At 37.0% G+C, this 12,370-nt stretch overlaps 2 protein-coding genes across 6 annotated transcripts in view; one reads left to right on the top strand and one right to left on the bottom strand.

The window, feature by feature from the left end:
* The window catches only part of UBAC2 (UBA domain containing 2), a 109,660-nt gene that overhangs the window by 54,862 nt on the left and 42,428 nt on the right, over positions 1-12,370 (top strand). The gene's annotated exons all lie outside the window — the stretch shown is intronic.
* Positions 750-11,710, bottom strand: LOC104638554 (G-protein coupled receptor 183). 2 transcript variants are annotated; one of them, XM_010306370.2, is made up of 2 exons: positions 11,626-11,710; positions 750-4,199 (listed from the first exon to the last, which is right to left on the bottom strand). In XM_010306370.2, the coding sequence occupies exons 1-2, from the start codon at positions 11,664-11,666 to the stop codon at positions 3,095-3,097; spliced, it is 1,146 nt and encodes a 381-aa protein (XP_010304672.1). In that variant the 5' UTR covers positions 11,667-11,710; the 3' UTR covers positions 750-3,094. The 2 variants fall into 2 exon arrangements, with proteins under 2 accessions (XP_010304672.1, XP_075597033.1); XM_075740918.1 differs by lacking the exon at positions 11,626-11,710 and adding an exon at positions 7,960-8,072 and having other exon boundaries at positions 2,949-4,199.

Genomic DNA, 12,370 nt, shown 5'->3' with positions numbered 1-12,370 from the left:
GGCTGTTTCCTCTTGTCCTATCACTTGTTACTTCAGAGAAGAGACTAACACACACCTATGTGAAGAAGGTGAGTGAGCTCCAAATTGGTATGACCATTTCCTAGCCTTTCATGTAGAAGGAGGCATTTCCTAGAACATATAATTTTCTTTTGCAAAGCTCATATTGCTTCAACCACAGGTTGCATAGCATGGTATGCTTATGTCTTTTAAGACAGACATGTCTGTTATATACTCAATGTTGGAGGGGAAAAGAGAATCAGATATGGCTTTACCTCCTTTATTCATTTCTGTGTGGCATGCAGGAGGAGAGGGACCAGGTAACTGCTGTTGTAAAAAATACTCCAACAAACAGTTCTGGGACAAGAGTACCAGCAGGATGTATGGATAAGGGGATCTTGAAGAAAACCAGTTGTTAATATTACTGCTCTTGCTTGCTCCCATGCAGCAGCTTGTTACCATCTCTCTGGTGGTGGCTACCAGCCCCAGAACACAGCTGGTAGAAAAAATAGGACAGATGCTCTCTAAATGACTTCAATGGAGTGTCCCAGGCAGACTGAAACCACCACCGCTACTTTTGGCAGTTTCAGATAAGCATGCAGAGACTCCTCATTGATACGAGTGTGCATGAGCTGTGAGTGCGTGCTGACAAGCGAGGGGAAGCAGTGGCATCAGCTGCCACAGCTATAAATTATCACTTTCTGTGTGTCTGTGCCTTTAGGACTCTTGTCAGGAAGCCAAGTTTATCTTAGCTTTTAAAGGTTTTTATTTTATTGGTTTCTTCAGCATTTGAGAAATATTAAAATAAGAAGAAAAAAATAGCTTTTCTCAAACCCAAATCTAACTGGACCAACACTCTAAGGCTTACTAGAGCAAAAGCAATATTCTGATGTAGTTAGCCATTGGATAATGTTGATGTGATTTAAAATCAAAGTCTAGATTTGAAAATAACAGAATTGCTAAGATGAGAAAAGAGGGACAGCACAAGATTTTCAACACAGATCTTCACTTTGTTTCCACTTAGAATAGATACATGTGTTACGTGGTGCTGTAATATATATTTGAGTTATATTTGAAGAGAAATATAAAAAAGACTTCTTACCTTTAAGGTTTTAAAAATCAGTTAGATGAAACGAAATAAAAAACCCCAGACATTAGTAGGATAAAATGAGCTAGTACTGGTATGATGATAATAATACATATATTTTATTTCTGCAACTTCTAGATATTTGTGAGTGGTCTGTCCATCATTTTATCAGGTTATCATTTGCTTACTCCAGTAGGAACAAATTGTTAAATAATATTTTAAAATAGTTTATTAAAAAAGCCGACAAGAACAGAACCGCTATAGCATACAGAATTAAGTGGAACTTCTCCTGTTAAAAATTATTTTTCTCAGTCCATTTTCCTGTAGATGCATAGTGTCTTTTGTAATAGAAACTGCATTTTGACAATCTAAGTGGTATGAAATATAGGGTCTTTTGCATTTTCTTTCCCATAAGTAATTGTTAATTTAATGTTTCCGTACTGCTGCTCAGATATGACCCTTCCATGTTTGCAGGTAGGCAGAGGTCAACACGTGAGGAAGGAAGGAATTGCAAAGATGACAAATGTAACTACATTTGTTTGACTTCCAGTACAACCTCAATGCCAGAGAAATACAGTTGCAATAAATAACATTTATTCTGACATCGGGCATAGCTTTTACCAGTAATTATCAGGCACTCTTTAATTTTCCTTTTCCATCACAACCTCATGGTGCAATTACTAAGTTGTGTTGGTGGATGAAGGCATATTAATAAGACAGAAGACAAAAAAAAAGACAAGGGTCCAGGAATAAAGTAGGGAAGGAAGCTGACACACGACGGAAGGGCACGACAGCAGGAACCCAGGGCTTGCATCCTGGATACTCAACTGGTATTGAGCCGATTCCAGCAGGATGTGTTTAAGTCATTCGGGCTCTTTGCTGGCCCAGTTTCAGTGTGCCCAAAGAGATCCCAGGTACGCTCTATGAAGGTGTGATGGGAAAGCTCATTCTTTCCCAATCAATCCTGCTGTTCTTATTATTTATCTCTGAGGTAAACAGCATATAAAAGAGGTGGCCATCTCACACCATCAGAATTAACCCATTAATTTACTTTCTGGTGGCTTCAACTGTGAACATTTATGTTTCTGAAATGTTTCTGAAACATTTGTCTTATGTCTATTTTGGACTTTAGCAGAAGTTCTAAAGAACCCTGTATGGCTGCTCTTTTAACTGAAATGGTGCAGTTTTCATATTACAGCCTCTTGCTTCAACTTATTTTTTGTGTTTATAAATAATTTATATACAACTAGAGTAGAGACTCTTTACAATACACACTGGAAAGAAAAGTTGTCCTTTAGGAAAAGGAGTAAAGAGGTAATACTCCTTGCAAAGATGAGTGATTTAACATATGGGAGATATTCAGTGTTGGGGAGAACCAAACAGTTCATCAACTTTTCATCTATTACATTTGACAATGTTATCTATGTGAATTGTCCAATAAGACATTCATGCTCCAAATACTATAAAACGCAGTTTCACCTCCAAAGGGCTATAAACTAAGCACCTGTGATAGTCAAATGTGCATAGAAATTGTCCAATTTATCTCAAAGTTTGATTTCCTTTGTTTGTGTGACTTGGCTAACAAAACCATTGCTGTAATTGAAGCTCAGCTAGAGGTCTTGCAGTTTTCAGACATTCTGGTTGTAGTCAGTCTAATTTGTAAGCTATTTGTGTTTAATCCTGAGAAGACACCCAAACTGTGAATCAAGTCTTTGCTTGAGTTACTAACATCCAGGCACATGTACGTGCAGTATGGAATTTGAACATTCACAAGGGTGCGTATTTCCTGGAAAAAATAAAGAGATCAGTCAAAATGATACAGCTAGGAAATTATAATGCTGAGTTTTCCTGCTGTCCTGTGACAATTCTTTTTCAGTCCAGCATCACTCCTTGTTTTCCTGACATCCTGAGAAACAGAATCTTACTTAAGCTGCTGTACAGGGAGCACTAAGCGTTCTTACTGTGAACCCTGGCTTTTTAAGCTTGCTCTACTGCAGTGTACGACAGACTTTATTTTTCAGGTAGCTTTCCATTGGAAGATTTTGCAAGTACCATCATCTGCGTTTCTCCCACTTCACGTGAGCTTTCTTCATGATGTGATCTGACAGCGCTTGAAATTGATACACTCACTTGTCGTCTCAGTATTTTCATTACAGTTCTCTTGTATCCTTTGCATGCAAAGAAATAGATGAAAGGGTCTAGGCAGCAGTTAAAATTCATCAGGAACACTGTATAATGGAGTGACTTCTGGAAAATTTTCTTTTCAGTGCATGAGGGTTCATTCTGAAGCTTCTTAATCATGTGCTGTATGATTGCAACATGATAAGGGGTAAAGCAGATGATGAACACTATAATTACAAATATGATTGTATTGATGGCTTTTTTGTTTATCCCAGATTTTTCAGTCAGTGGATTTTCCTTGGCCGTTTGAAAAAGTTTGCAGCTAATTTGAGAGTAACAAAATAGTATAATCCCCAGGGGAATAAGGTACCCTACTAAACAGGCAGCAAGAAGTATAAATGGTAGATGTGCTATTTTTTCAAAGTTTGGATATTCCATACACGTAGTCCTTTCTTTTTCTTCCTGTGACATGGGCTGTATAAGTAATGGGAAAGTTTGACTAAATACAAGAAACCAGATAAAGACACAAATACCCTTGGCATACTTAATCCTTCTGATCTTGTATCGGAAGGGGTGGACAACAGCAAAAAACCTGTCAATGCTTAAACATGTCATGAAGTTTACACCTGCATAGGTGTTGATATAGAACAAGAGAGCAGTTATTCGACATAATGCTTCTCCAAATGGCCAGTGAAATCCCAGGGCATAGTAGGCTATCCGTGTAGGCAACGCAACACAGAAGAGGAGATCAGAGAAGACGAGATTTGTTGAATAGAGGGTTGTGGAGTTGATCTTCTTTCTGTTTTTAAAAATGACTGTGAGGGCAATGGCATTTCCAAGCACTCCGAGAATTAAGATGGAGCTGTAGAAGACAGACAGTAGTATCCGTGCTGTATCTTTGTGCTCATATAAGTCGCAGGTGGAAGCGTTTGTCTGAGAAGCTGTGAAAGCATCCATTTCTGTAACCACTGTTGTTGCAGGAAGCTCCGTAGACCTAACAAGAAAAAAAGCACAAAAGGGAACATTTTGAAATAAATGTAGATAAACTTCTTCTGCATAGCAACGGCCAACCTCTGTTGCAAAAAGCAAGATTGTAAAAAACTGAAATGAAACTTCATTATGGTGAAATACTTTTCAAGCCTCCTTCCAAAAAACAAACAAAAAGATAGCTCTCTTTGGCTTTTCTGTTTTGATCCCAATTCCTTCTCTCCTGAAAAAAAACAGGGGGCAAAATAATAAACCAGGGATGTAACGTATTTGAAAAGCAAAGTTTATAAATGGGCAGGAGGTGGGAGACTGTTTAAAGCAATCTGAGGAGAAAAAGGAGTCTGAAGAAACCACATGACAGAAGATCATATGAAGTCCCCAAGGATCAGACAAGCAGATGAAACCTTCTAACTGTGTTTCAGTTAATTTTTAGGAAGTTTTGGTTTCTAACAATTCACGTTGTGATGGTTTAACTTGTTTAGAGAAACAAAATTTTTTCAGCGCTCTTATCATCTTGGTGTTAGAGTAAGTCAGCTTCAGTATAAGAATTGGCTTTTGGAGTCTAATACCAATATTGTTACATACATAAATTCTTAAGACTACCACTTAGGTCACTCTTTAGTGGTGCTGCAAAAGAGAGATAACCCAGCTGAAATATTTTACACGTTGTCAATTTAATAGATTTTAGAAATTGTTTAACCTGCACAGTCAGAAGTAGCATGGAAGAGCTGCAAAGTGGCAGGGATTTGGGGGACTTAAAAATACAAAAAAATGATCCAGCAGAATTTCAGAAACAGAAAGGACCCCATCCTGTTGATATTGCTCCCAGTGCAAAATATTTCTTAGGTGTGTTGTTACCTTACAGTTGCATGGTGTAAGCATAAATGTCAGAAAGGATGGGGCGTCTGACGTTACTCCTCAAGCAGCTATTCTGCAAAATGGTGTTTCTTAGAGGCACCATTTATAGATTAAAACAGCAGTCAAAACAAGATTGCTTCTGCTTTAAGGCAGAATACTATCTGGAGATAAAAGCTGTTGTAAAGTGAGTTTTAAGTCCATCGGGTACCTTTAATTAAAATGCCTAGCTTATTTCTGAGGATCTGCCTTACAACACACAATATTTACAAACAAGTGTAGCCTGTTGTACCTTAAAAAAGTCTTTCTGGAAAATACCTCTCAGTTTTAAGGGTTTTAAGCTACAAATTTTAGAAAGCATTCATTATCCTTGTATTAACTTGTGAAAGCATTACAAGGTTAGTATCTTCTTTCATGTTTTGAGGAGATTGTCCTACTTATTTCAGGTTGTTCACAATTAATGTACCTGTAACATGTACTGCATTATAAACCAGACTGGTCAGACTTCTGGCTAGGTTAGCAGGGGTGCATAAGGTTCTCTGTAAACACTAAACCTGCAGATAGTGGATGATGTGCATTAAAAGGTAGAAATGAGTGATATTCTACATGTTTAAGGAAAAAAATTTAGCATCCAGATGGTATATGAAGTCTGTGTTTGCTGTCTTGCACAGGCAGTATGACAGACAGATGAGTGATTTCTGACTGACCGATGTACAATGTTCTGATTCTTGGATAGCCATGAAGTACGTACCACGTGTCAAGAGGTGGGAATACTGCGTGTGGGGTTGGAAGTCAAATCTGAAGTGGGAGTTTTGCGGTTTGAATAAGGGAATTAAACTGGTAAACAGCAACCTCAGCTGTAGTGCTGATTTAAGAATGTCTGTAATTTTATATTAGTTAATTCCTCATCGTTCACAGTATCTTGGTGTTAGTGCGTTTGATGATTGATTAATACAGTAGTTACCAGCCTGAGGATAGTGCTGCTATACTTTCCTCTTGTGTCATCTTTTCCCTTACAGAAGCACGTAGAATGACTCTTGTTTTACCTAAGTGTAACAAACTGATTTTTGCAGAAAATGGTGTGGGTTTGTGTAGGCCCCAGGGTAAAAGTCAGTGAGGTATTTTTTGTTTCTCGTATTTAAATGCTTCTGATGACTTGTTCACACTCCCAGCATGATATCTATCTTCTACTCTTCTCTTCCTTGAAATTTAGGTAAAATCATTTCTTAAATGTGTGTAAGGAAGAATAACCTAAGGTTTATGATAAACAGTTCTATTGTATTAACTAGCTACAGCATATTAATGACATAATTTTATTTTCACTATGAAGTTGTATTTGTTTTGGTTCATAAATAATGTGCATAATTGTCACATCCATTTATTTGGGGTTTTTTATAAATATTTGTAAAAAGTAGAATATCTGTTATACAAACATGTCTAATTATGGTTTAGGAAAAATTCCATGATTTCAGTGAATTTTTTTTTTTTTTAACATCAAGAGTAGAATTTCATAAGATGCATGTTACCTAATTTTGTGCCCCGAAGTCAGTCACCGTGATGTGTAGGTGCTATATTACCTGCACATATTTCATTTTTTTAAAAAAAACCCAACCCTTTCGAGATACTGTATCTGGTTTGGGGCCCAAACAGATGATAAAGTTGCTACCATCTGACAACTTAATGCGCATCACCTGAGCTATGGTAACTTCTTTGTAGATCTGAGCTCTTCTTCTTGTTGGATGAACTCCATTCATCTCAGCAGGTATTTTATCTTTTCTTGTCAATCTTAAGCAGGGCTGCTTTTAAAATAATACTTTCTTCCTAAAAGGTGTCTAGACTACTAAGTAAGACAAGACTTTTTGGGTTGTTAATCATATTCCATCTGTCAGGTTGCTGTTTGTTTCTTGGCAACAATCCTTAGTGATCAGCTTATTATACATACAGAGCATATACCATCCTCCACAGAATATATCTGAAAAAACAGCAGCAGGCCCATTTTGCATACTTTTTGTGTGTTTTGCATTCTTGGAGCAAAAATGGAGATCGTTACCTCCTTACTGCTGCAAACCTCAGCCTAGCTGGACTTGATTCTTACTGATTTTAATGAGCTGTGTGCCTGAACACCTTTTGAGAACATGGCCATTTACTGTCCCGAATCCAGATGCACCACTGAAACTACCCTCTAGAAGCACTACCAAAATGTTTGCTCTTCTAGGTTGTTGCATTAAATACCCCTCCCCAGTGGCTTTCTGAGTTTATTAATGATACTATTTTGAAGTATGTACTTGAAAAAAATGCATTAATTTACCTTGCCAATTTAATAACTTTAGAATACATTGCCACCATTGTTTGGCATAGAAGTGCATGCAAAATTTTAAGGCATGAAGTATTTAAAATTCCTGTCTTTATATCAGTATTGTAAAGAAGATTGTTCAGGTTTTTACATTTTCTGTGTCTGCAGACACATGATACTCAGTGACACATCACTTATTTAATATGCCCTCCAGTATAATCCAGGTTATGTTGTTATTTTAGTTATTTGTGTATGGATTCTATTAACTTTTCATTTAAAGCATTTTTTTCTAAAAGACTTTTTGTTCTTGACCTGGAGAACTGAAGAGAAAGTGAATTAGCCATTTGTAGTGTAGGTTTTGATCAATCAACCTCCCTGCTAAAAAAAGTGGGTATCTCTTATTTAAATTTCTCTAAAATTAATTTGCAATCGCTGGTTTTGTCAAGCTTTTTCCCTTTATACAATCTCATGGGCTAGGCAATTCAAGACGAACTTCTCAAAAGTCTAACCACAAGGCAAAAATAGTCCTGTGATGTCTGTTCTAACCCCAGCTTAGTCCCACACAGGAGATGGAGTTCCAAACGCCTCTTGATATTAGTGAACCTGGAATCATACTCACCACTATGTCCCTGTTTTTTCTGCTCAGTTGATTAGGTATCCGAGATTGAGTTGTGTAGCATTGCACTGGGAGCTTGTGAAGTTACTTCACTGTGGTCCTGGAGTACTTCTCAGGTTCACTGTGTCCTGGGGTATCTCCAGTCTAAGGGCATGCCCATTGCTCTTTGCTTCTATCTGGGAGGACCTTATGCCTGGGAGAGTTAAAACTAATTTTAATATTATGCCCAGGCTTGCAACCAGTGCAGGTTTTTCTTCATAGTTTTCTCACTTGCCATTTTCGAGTCTTGGAATTGTATTTGCTTTCTGACCACCAATGGGGGAAGAAAAAGTTTTTCTTTAGCCAGTTACTTTATGAGATTTGTTAGCTAGCCAGCTTTTAGTCTATTCGGTGTGCTTTCTTGATGTTTGATAGCAATAGTATCCACTCGGGGGGGGGAGAATCTCAGTACCATGTCAAGCTGCTTACAAAATCTAGCACGTCTGAAATCTGTGCAGATGCCTTTCTAAGCCAATTTAGTAATCTCATCAAAGAAGGAAAATAAATTAGTTTAGGAGATTGGGTTTTTTTGTGAAAATGTTTGGCATTATTCATCTGTTTTACATTTATACTGCAGTATGCAAGCGCCCAGCGCAGAGTAGAGTGCCCACTGCAAAAGGTGTTTAATGAACAGAATGGTGGCTCCAGCCTGGAAGTACTACGTAACCCAAAGCCCTAGTTCATGGAGATGTTCATGTATGATGGGCTTTATATGTAGTATCGTAATGTTACATACATTTAACTATTAACAAACATAGAGTTAAGCTATGAGCCAGCAATTGCAATGTTGCAACCTTAGATTACATGGGTTTGGATTATGTGCAAGCAGCGATACAAAGCCTCGCTCTCTCTAATGAATTTTCTTCTTGTTCTCAGCTCCTGCTTTTGCTGAAGGAGCACCATCTGTCTTTTCAGCAGAACAGGGAACATGTAAAAGGCTTTAACTGTGTATTGTAATCCAATGTGTGATTTGTCTGTGTCTCTTCATAATTTTCATTCTTTGGTGATGAATCCCTGGTCCATCTGTCCAGGAGCTAATTTAAGAGGGATACCAGTTAAATTCCTGGAAGGGCAAGGAAAGATCTCTCCTGGCTTTATAATAATACGGTTTAGTCACTTCGAGGTGGAAAATATTTCTTTAACAAACAGTATATGGGAATAATGCTGTTCGTGTATGCATAAAGTGTATAAATGATTTAAAAGGAATGGTCAAGAAAGAGACTTTTCTTTTTCCCTGCAGTGCCTGACCTGAGGATTTGCTGAGCTTACAGTCCTCTATAGGTGTAAGCTCTGTAAGTCTTACAGAGTATAAAACCAGTAGAAGATGGGAAATATGCAGTGCTGTGGTTATGTAGGGTTTTTTTTTTCTTGATCTCTAAAATTAATTGTTTTCTGTTGATCAGTGATATTTACTGTTTGAATTTCTAATTTACCATACAAGTGATCTTCATTGTAGAGTGTTTGGTCTGTTTGAGAAAAAGGCTTGATTCAACTAAGCTATGTGTGTTAAAAAGTGTGCATGCTAAGTTGTGTAGGAAAACACTTTGTTAATATAGAAAGAACATATACCTTAGGTACATAAAACTAGGTGTATGTATTAGCTACAAAAATAAAATAAAAGCTGAAGCAAGAGACAGGCGTTTCCTAAAGCTTCCTGTTTCTTTCTAATACTTTAACACTCATATACCACTAGTGCCTTATGCCAATTTACCTTTTTTCAAAAGCTGTTGAGTCTTGTGCCCTAAATGACAATGAGGAGGCCTAATGACCTGAAGGCTGAATCCTCAGGTCACAACCCACAGCTAATTTTGGTGAGAAAGTTTCCAGGTTAGTGCTTTTATTCTTCCTCGGTATAGACCCAAACTTGTTGGAGTACTAAAGCCACATTTGTAAACCACATATCAGAGAACCCCAAGTATGCATTTCATGAATGAAATTCTCTTAATGATAGCTATGAAGACTTATAATATTCTTTAAATGCTTAACAGAATTTGCAGATGCACAGACTGTGGGACCTCTTTGGTCCTGCTTTGCTCCATTACTATAGATTTTAAAAAATTGTGTGACTTTTATATTTGGTGCTCCAAAATAATAGAAGCTACAGTAAGTGAAATGAAAATAAAGAAGTTGAGTTCAAATGCTGCATAACTAGTTAAAGAAAAAGTGGAAGTAATTTAAAATGTACATGTGTCTCATCTGTTGGTTCTCTCTTTCCAAATGTGATCTGTCCTACGAAGAGTGTGAGAACTATCTAACATAAATCATCTCTGCCAAAGATGCATGTTAATGTGAAGAGCTGTGCTGATGCTAAGATGATTAACCTCCCTTCAGTTTAGTCATCTAGGTATACTAAATGTAAAAAGCAGAGAACCTAAACTATAGCAAATAAACAAAATAAAAACCTGAGCCACTGACAATTACATTCCTGCAAGCAGAAGAGGAAAGGGGTCAAATAAAAATTTGTATTTTAGTACTAGAAAACATACACACCTTTTATATGATTTTTTTTTTTTCCTGGGTCATATGAAACCTGTACAGGGACAGTCTTTAGTTTTCAGAAACAACTTCAGAAATCTAGCTTAAATTTATTACTCATTACATGTATACATACTCCTCAATCTTTCAAACAGAAAGGAATGAGATTTGAGCTATTAAAGACTAATTGCCAGGTAAGTTTTCAGTTCCATCATCTCTTCTAGAGAAGCCATGAAGAATGTTAGACAGACCGCTTGTATTCTGTTGTGCTCAAAGGCGTGCATGCTGGCTCTATTTTTTAAGATAGATGGTAGTTGAGTTATTGTCTGTTGCATAGTCTATCTTGGTTTGCGAGTATAATAGGAAGAATGGATCCTTTTTAATTAGGAAGATGTATAAAAATTGTATTACTTGTAATATTTCTTCAGTTTTGTGGCATGAAGATCAGTGATAAGGAAAAAGGTGTTTGGTGATTGCAGTTCAGAAAAAGAATTCTTTCTAAAAACTTTGAAAGAAAAGCGTGTCAGAAGGTAAAAGAGGAATTCGTTCATAAAACTTAAATAATTCTTAAAATGTTTTGTTGCAATATTTAGATGTGAGAAGCGTGACTGAGGAGTTCTTGAGCTGATAATAAAGGCAGTTTCATAGAGGAGGAGCACATGTGATAGAGCAAGCTATGCATTCACAACCGTAGTATGGATTTGTTTTAAGGTTCTCTCCTACTATTAAAGTATTCTGCAAGGTTCAGTGAATGACTTAAGAACTGCAGTGCTTCCCTTACTACTGAGCAGTAGTTATTTCTGCATTAGTATAATTTAAATTACTAATTTAAAAAAAAATTACAGGCTAATGCAGTATCAAATGTTTCCCTGTGATTGTCAAAAGGCTGTATTATAAGGACGGGCTTGAAATAACTTGTTGATGCTGTGGGTCAACAGATCCTTTAAATAAAAATTAACTGGCAGCATAGTAATATGTGAACATAAAATACCACAGAATTTCTTCCATGAGCCTTGTTTCTCCCATCCAAAGACCATTTATCCTTCCTACCACATGAAAATATTCAGTATAATGCAAAAAAGAAACAATCTTTCTGGACTTGTTTGTCAGTGAAAAAAAAAAATAATTGAAAAGTTAATTCTCTTCTGTACTTACATATCTGTAGCCACTTGGATCCTCTGAGCAGTTAAGGGCATTAGCAGGCTGGCTTGACTGCAAAAGTTTACCCTAGCACATTGTTTTCAAGTGATTACGTGAGTCTCTTGTGGGAGGCGTAGCTTGTCAAGTGCTTTAAAAACCCCCTTGTTTGTATGCTCCTCTTGCTTTGCTGCCTACTCTTTTATGGGATGTGAAAGCATCTATTTTTAATCCTTTTACGATTAGTCTGTTCAAAGAGAGTAATTAGAAACAACCCTCCCGCCTCCCCCCTGAAGTTATGCGTTACTGGCTTTCATAGAAGGGACTTTACTGAGAGGTTTACTTGACTAATTGTTGACTAAGTAATATCCCCGAGTGAAAAACTTTGTTTATATGCCATTTGCATTTAAAAATAACTTAAATGTAGTTTGTAGCAAAGAGCTGTATGATCAGAACACACTTTAAAACTGCTTCTTACTGATCAGATCTGACACAGCACAAGAAAACCTCAGAACAGAGGCATGCTGAGATGCTGTGTAAAAACAGACATCTCGCCAGCCCATGTACATTCCCAGCACTGTTTTAGTATTGTAATGACGAGGCTTTACGGAAACGCCCTTTGAAGTTATATGAGGGAGTTGATGAACTCTGGTGGTTTGAGAGATTAATGAGGATGTGTGCCTTTGTAAGCTGTTTATTGCATTTTGAGCAAGGATAATAATAATAATTAAAAAAAAAATATACCTATAAGGTAAATACATTC

This window comes from Balearica regulorum, chromosome 1, assembly GCF_011004875.1.
Source record: "Balearica regulorum gibbericeps isolate bBalReg1 chromosome 1, bBalReg1.pri, whole genome shotgun sequence".
NCBI classification, from domain to species: Eukaryota; Metazoa; Chordata; class Aves; order Gruiformes; family Gruidae; genus Balearica; species Balearica regulorum.
Note: the sequence above shows the minus strand (reverse complement) of the source record. Positions and strands in the feature narration are given on the sequence as shown.

Excerpts from the sequence above, each read along its gene's own strand:
- LOC104638554 (XM_010306370.2), bottom strand. The coding sequence starts at position 11,666 with ATGCCCTTAACTGCTCAGAGGATCCAAGTGGCTACAGATAT. Across the intron at positions 4,200-11,625 it reads ATCCAAGTGGCTACAGATAT|GTCTACGGAGCTTCCTGCAA; the intron begins GTAAGTACAGAA and ends TTTTCTTGTTAG.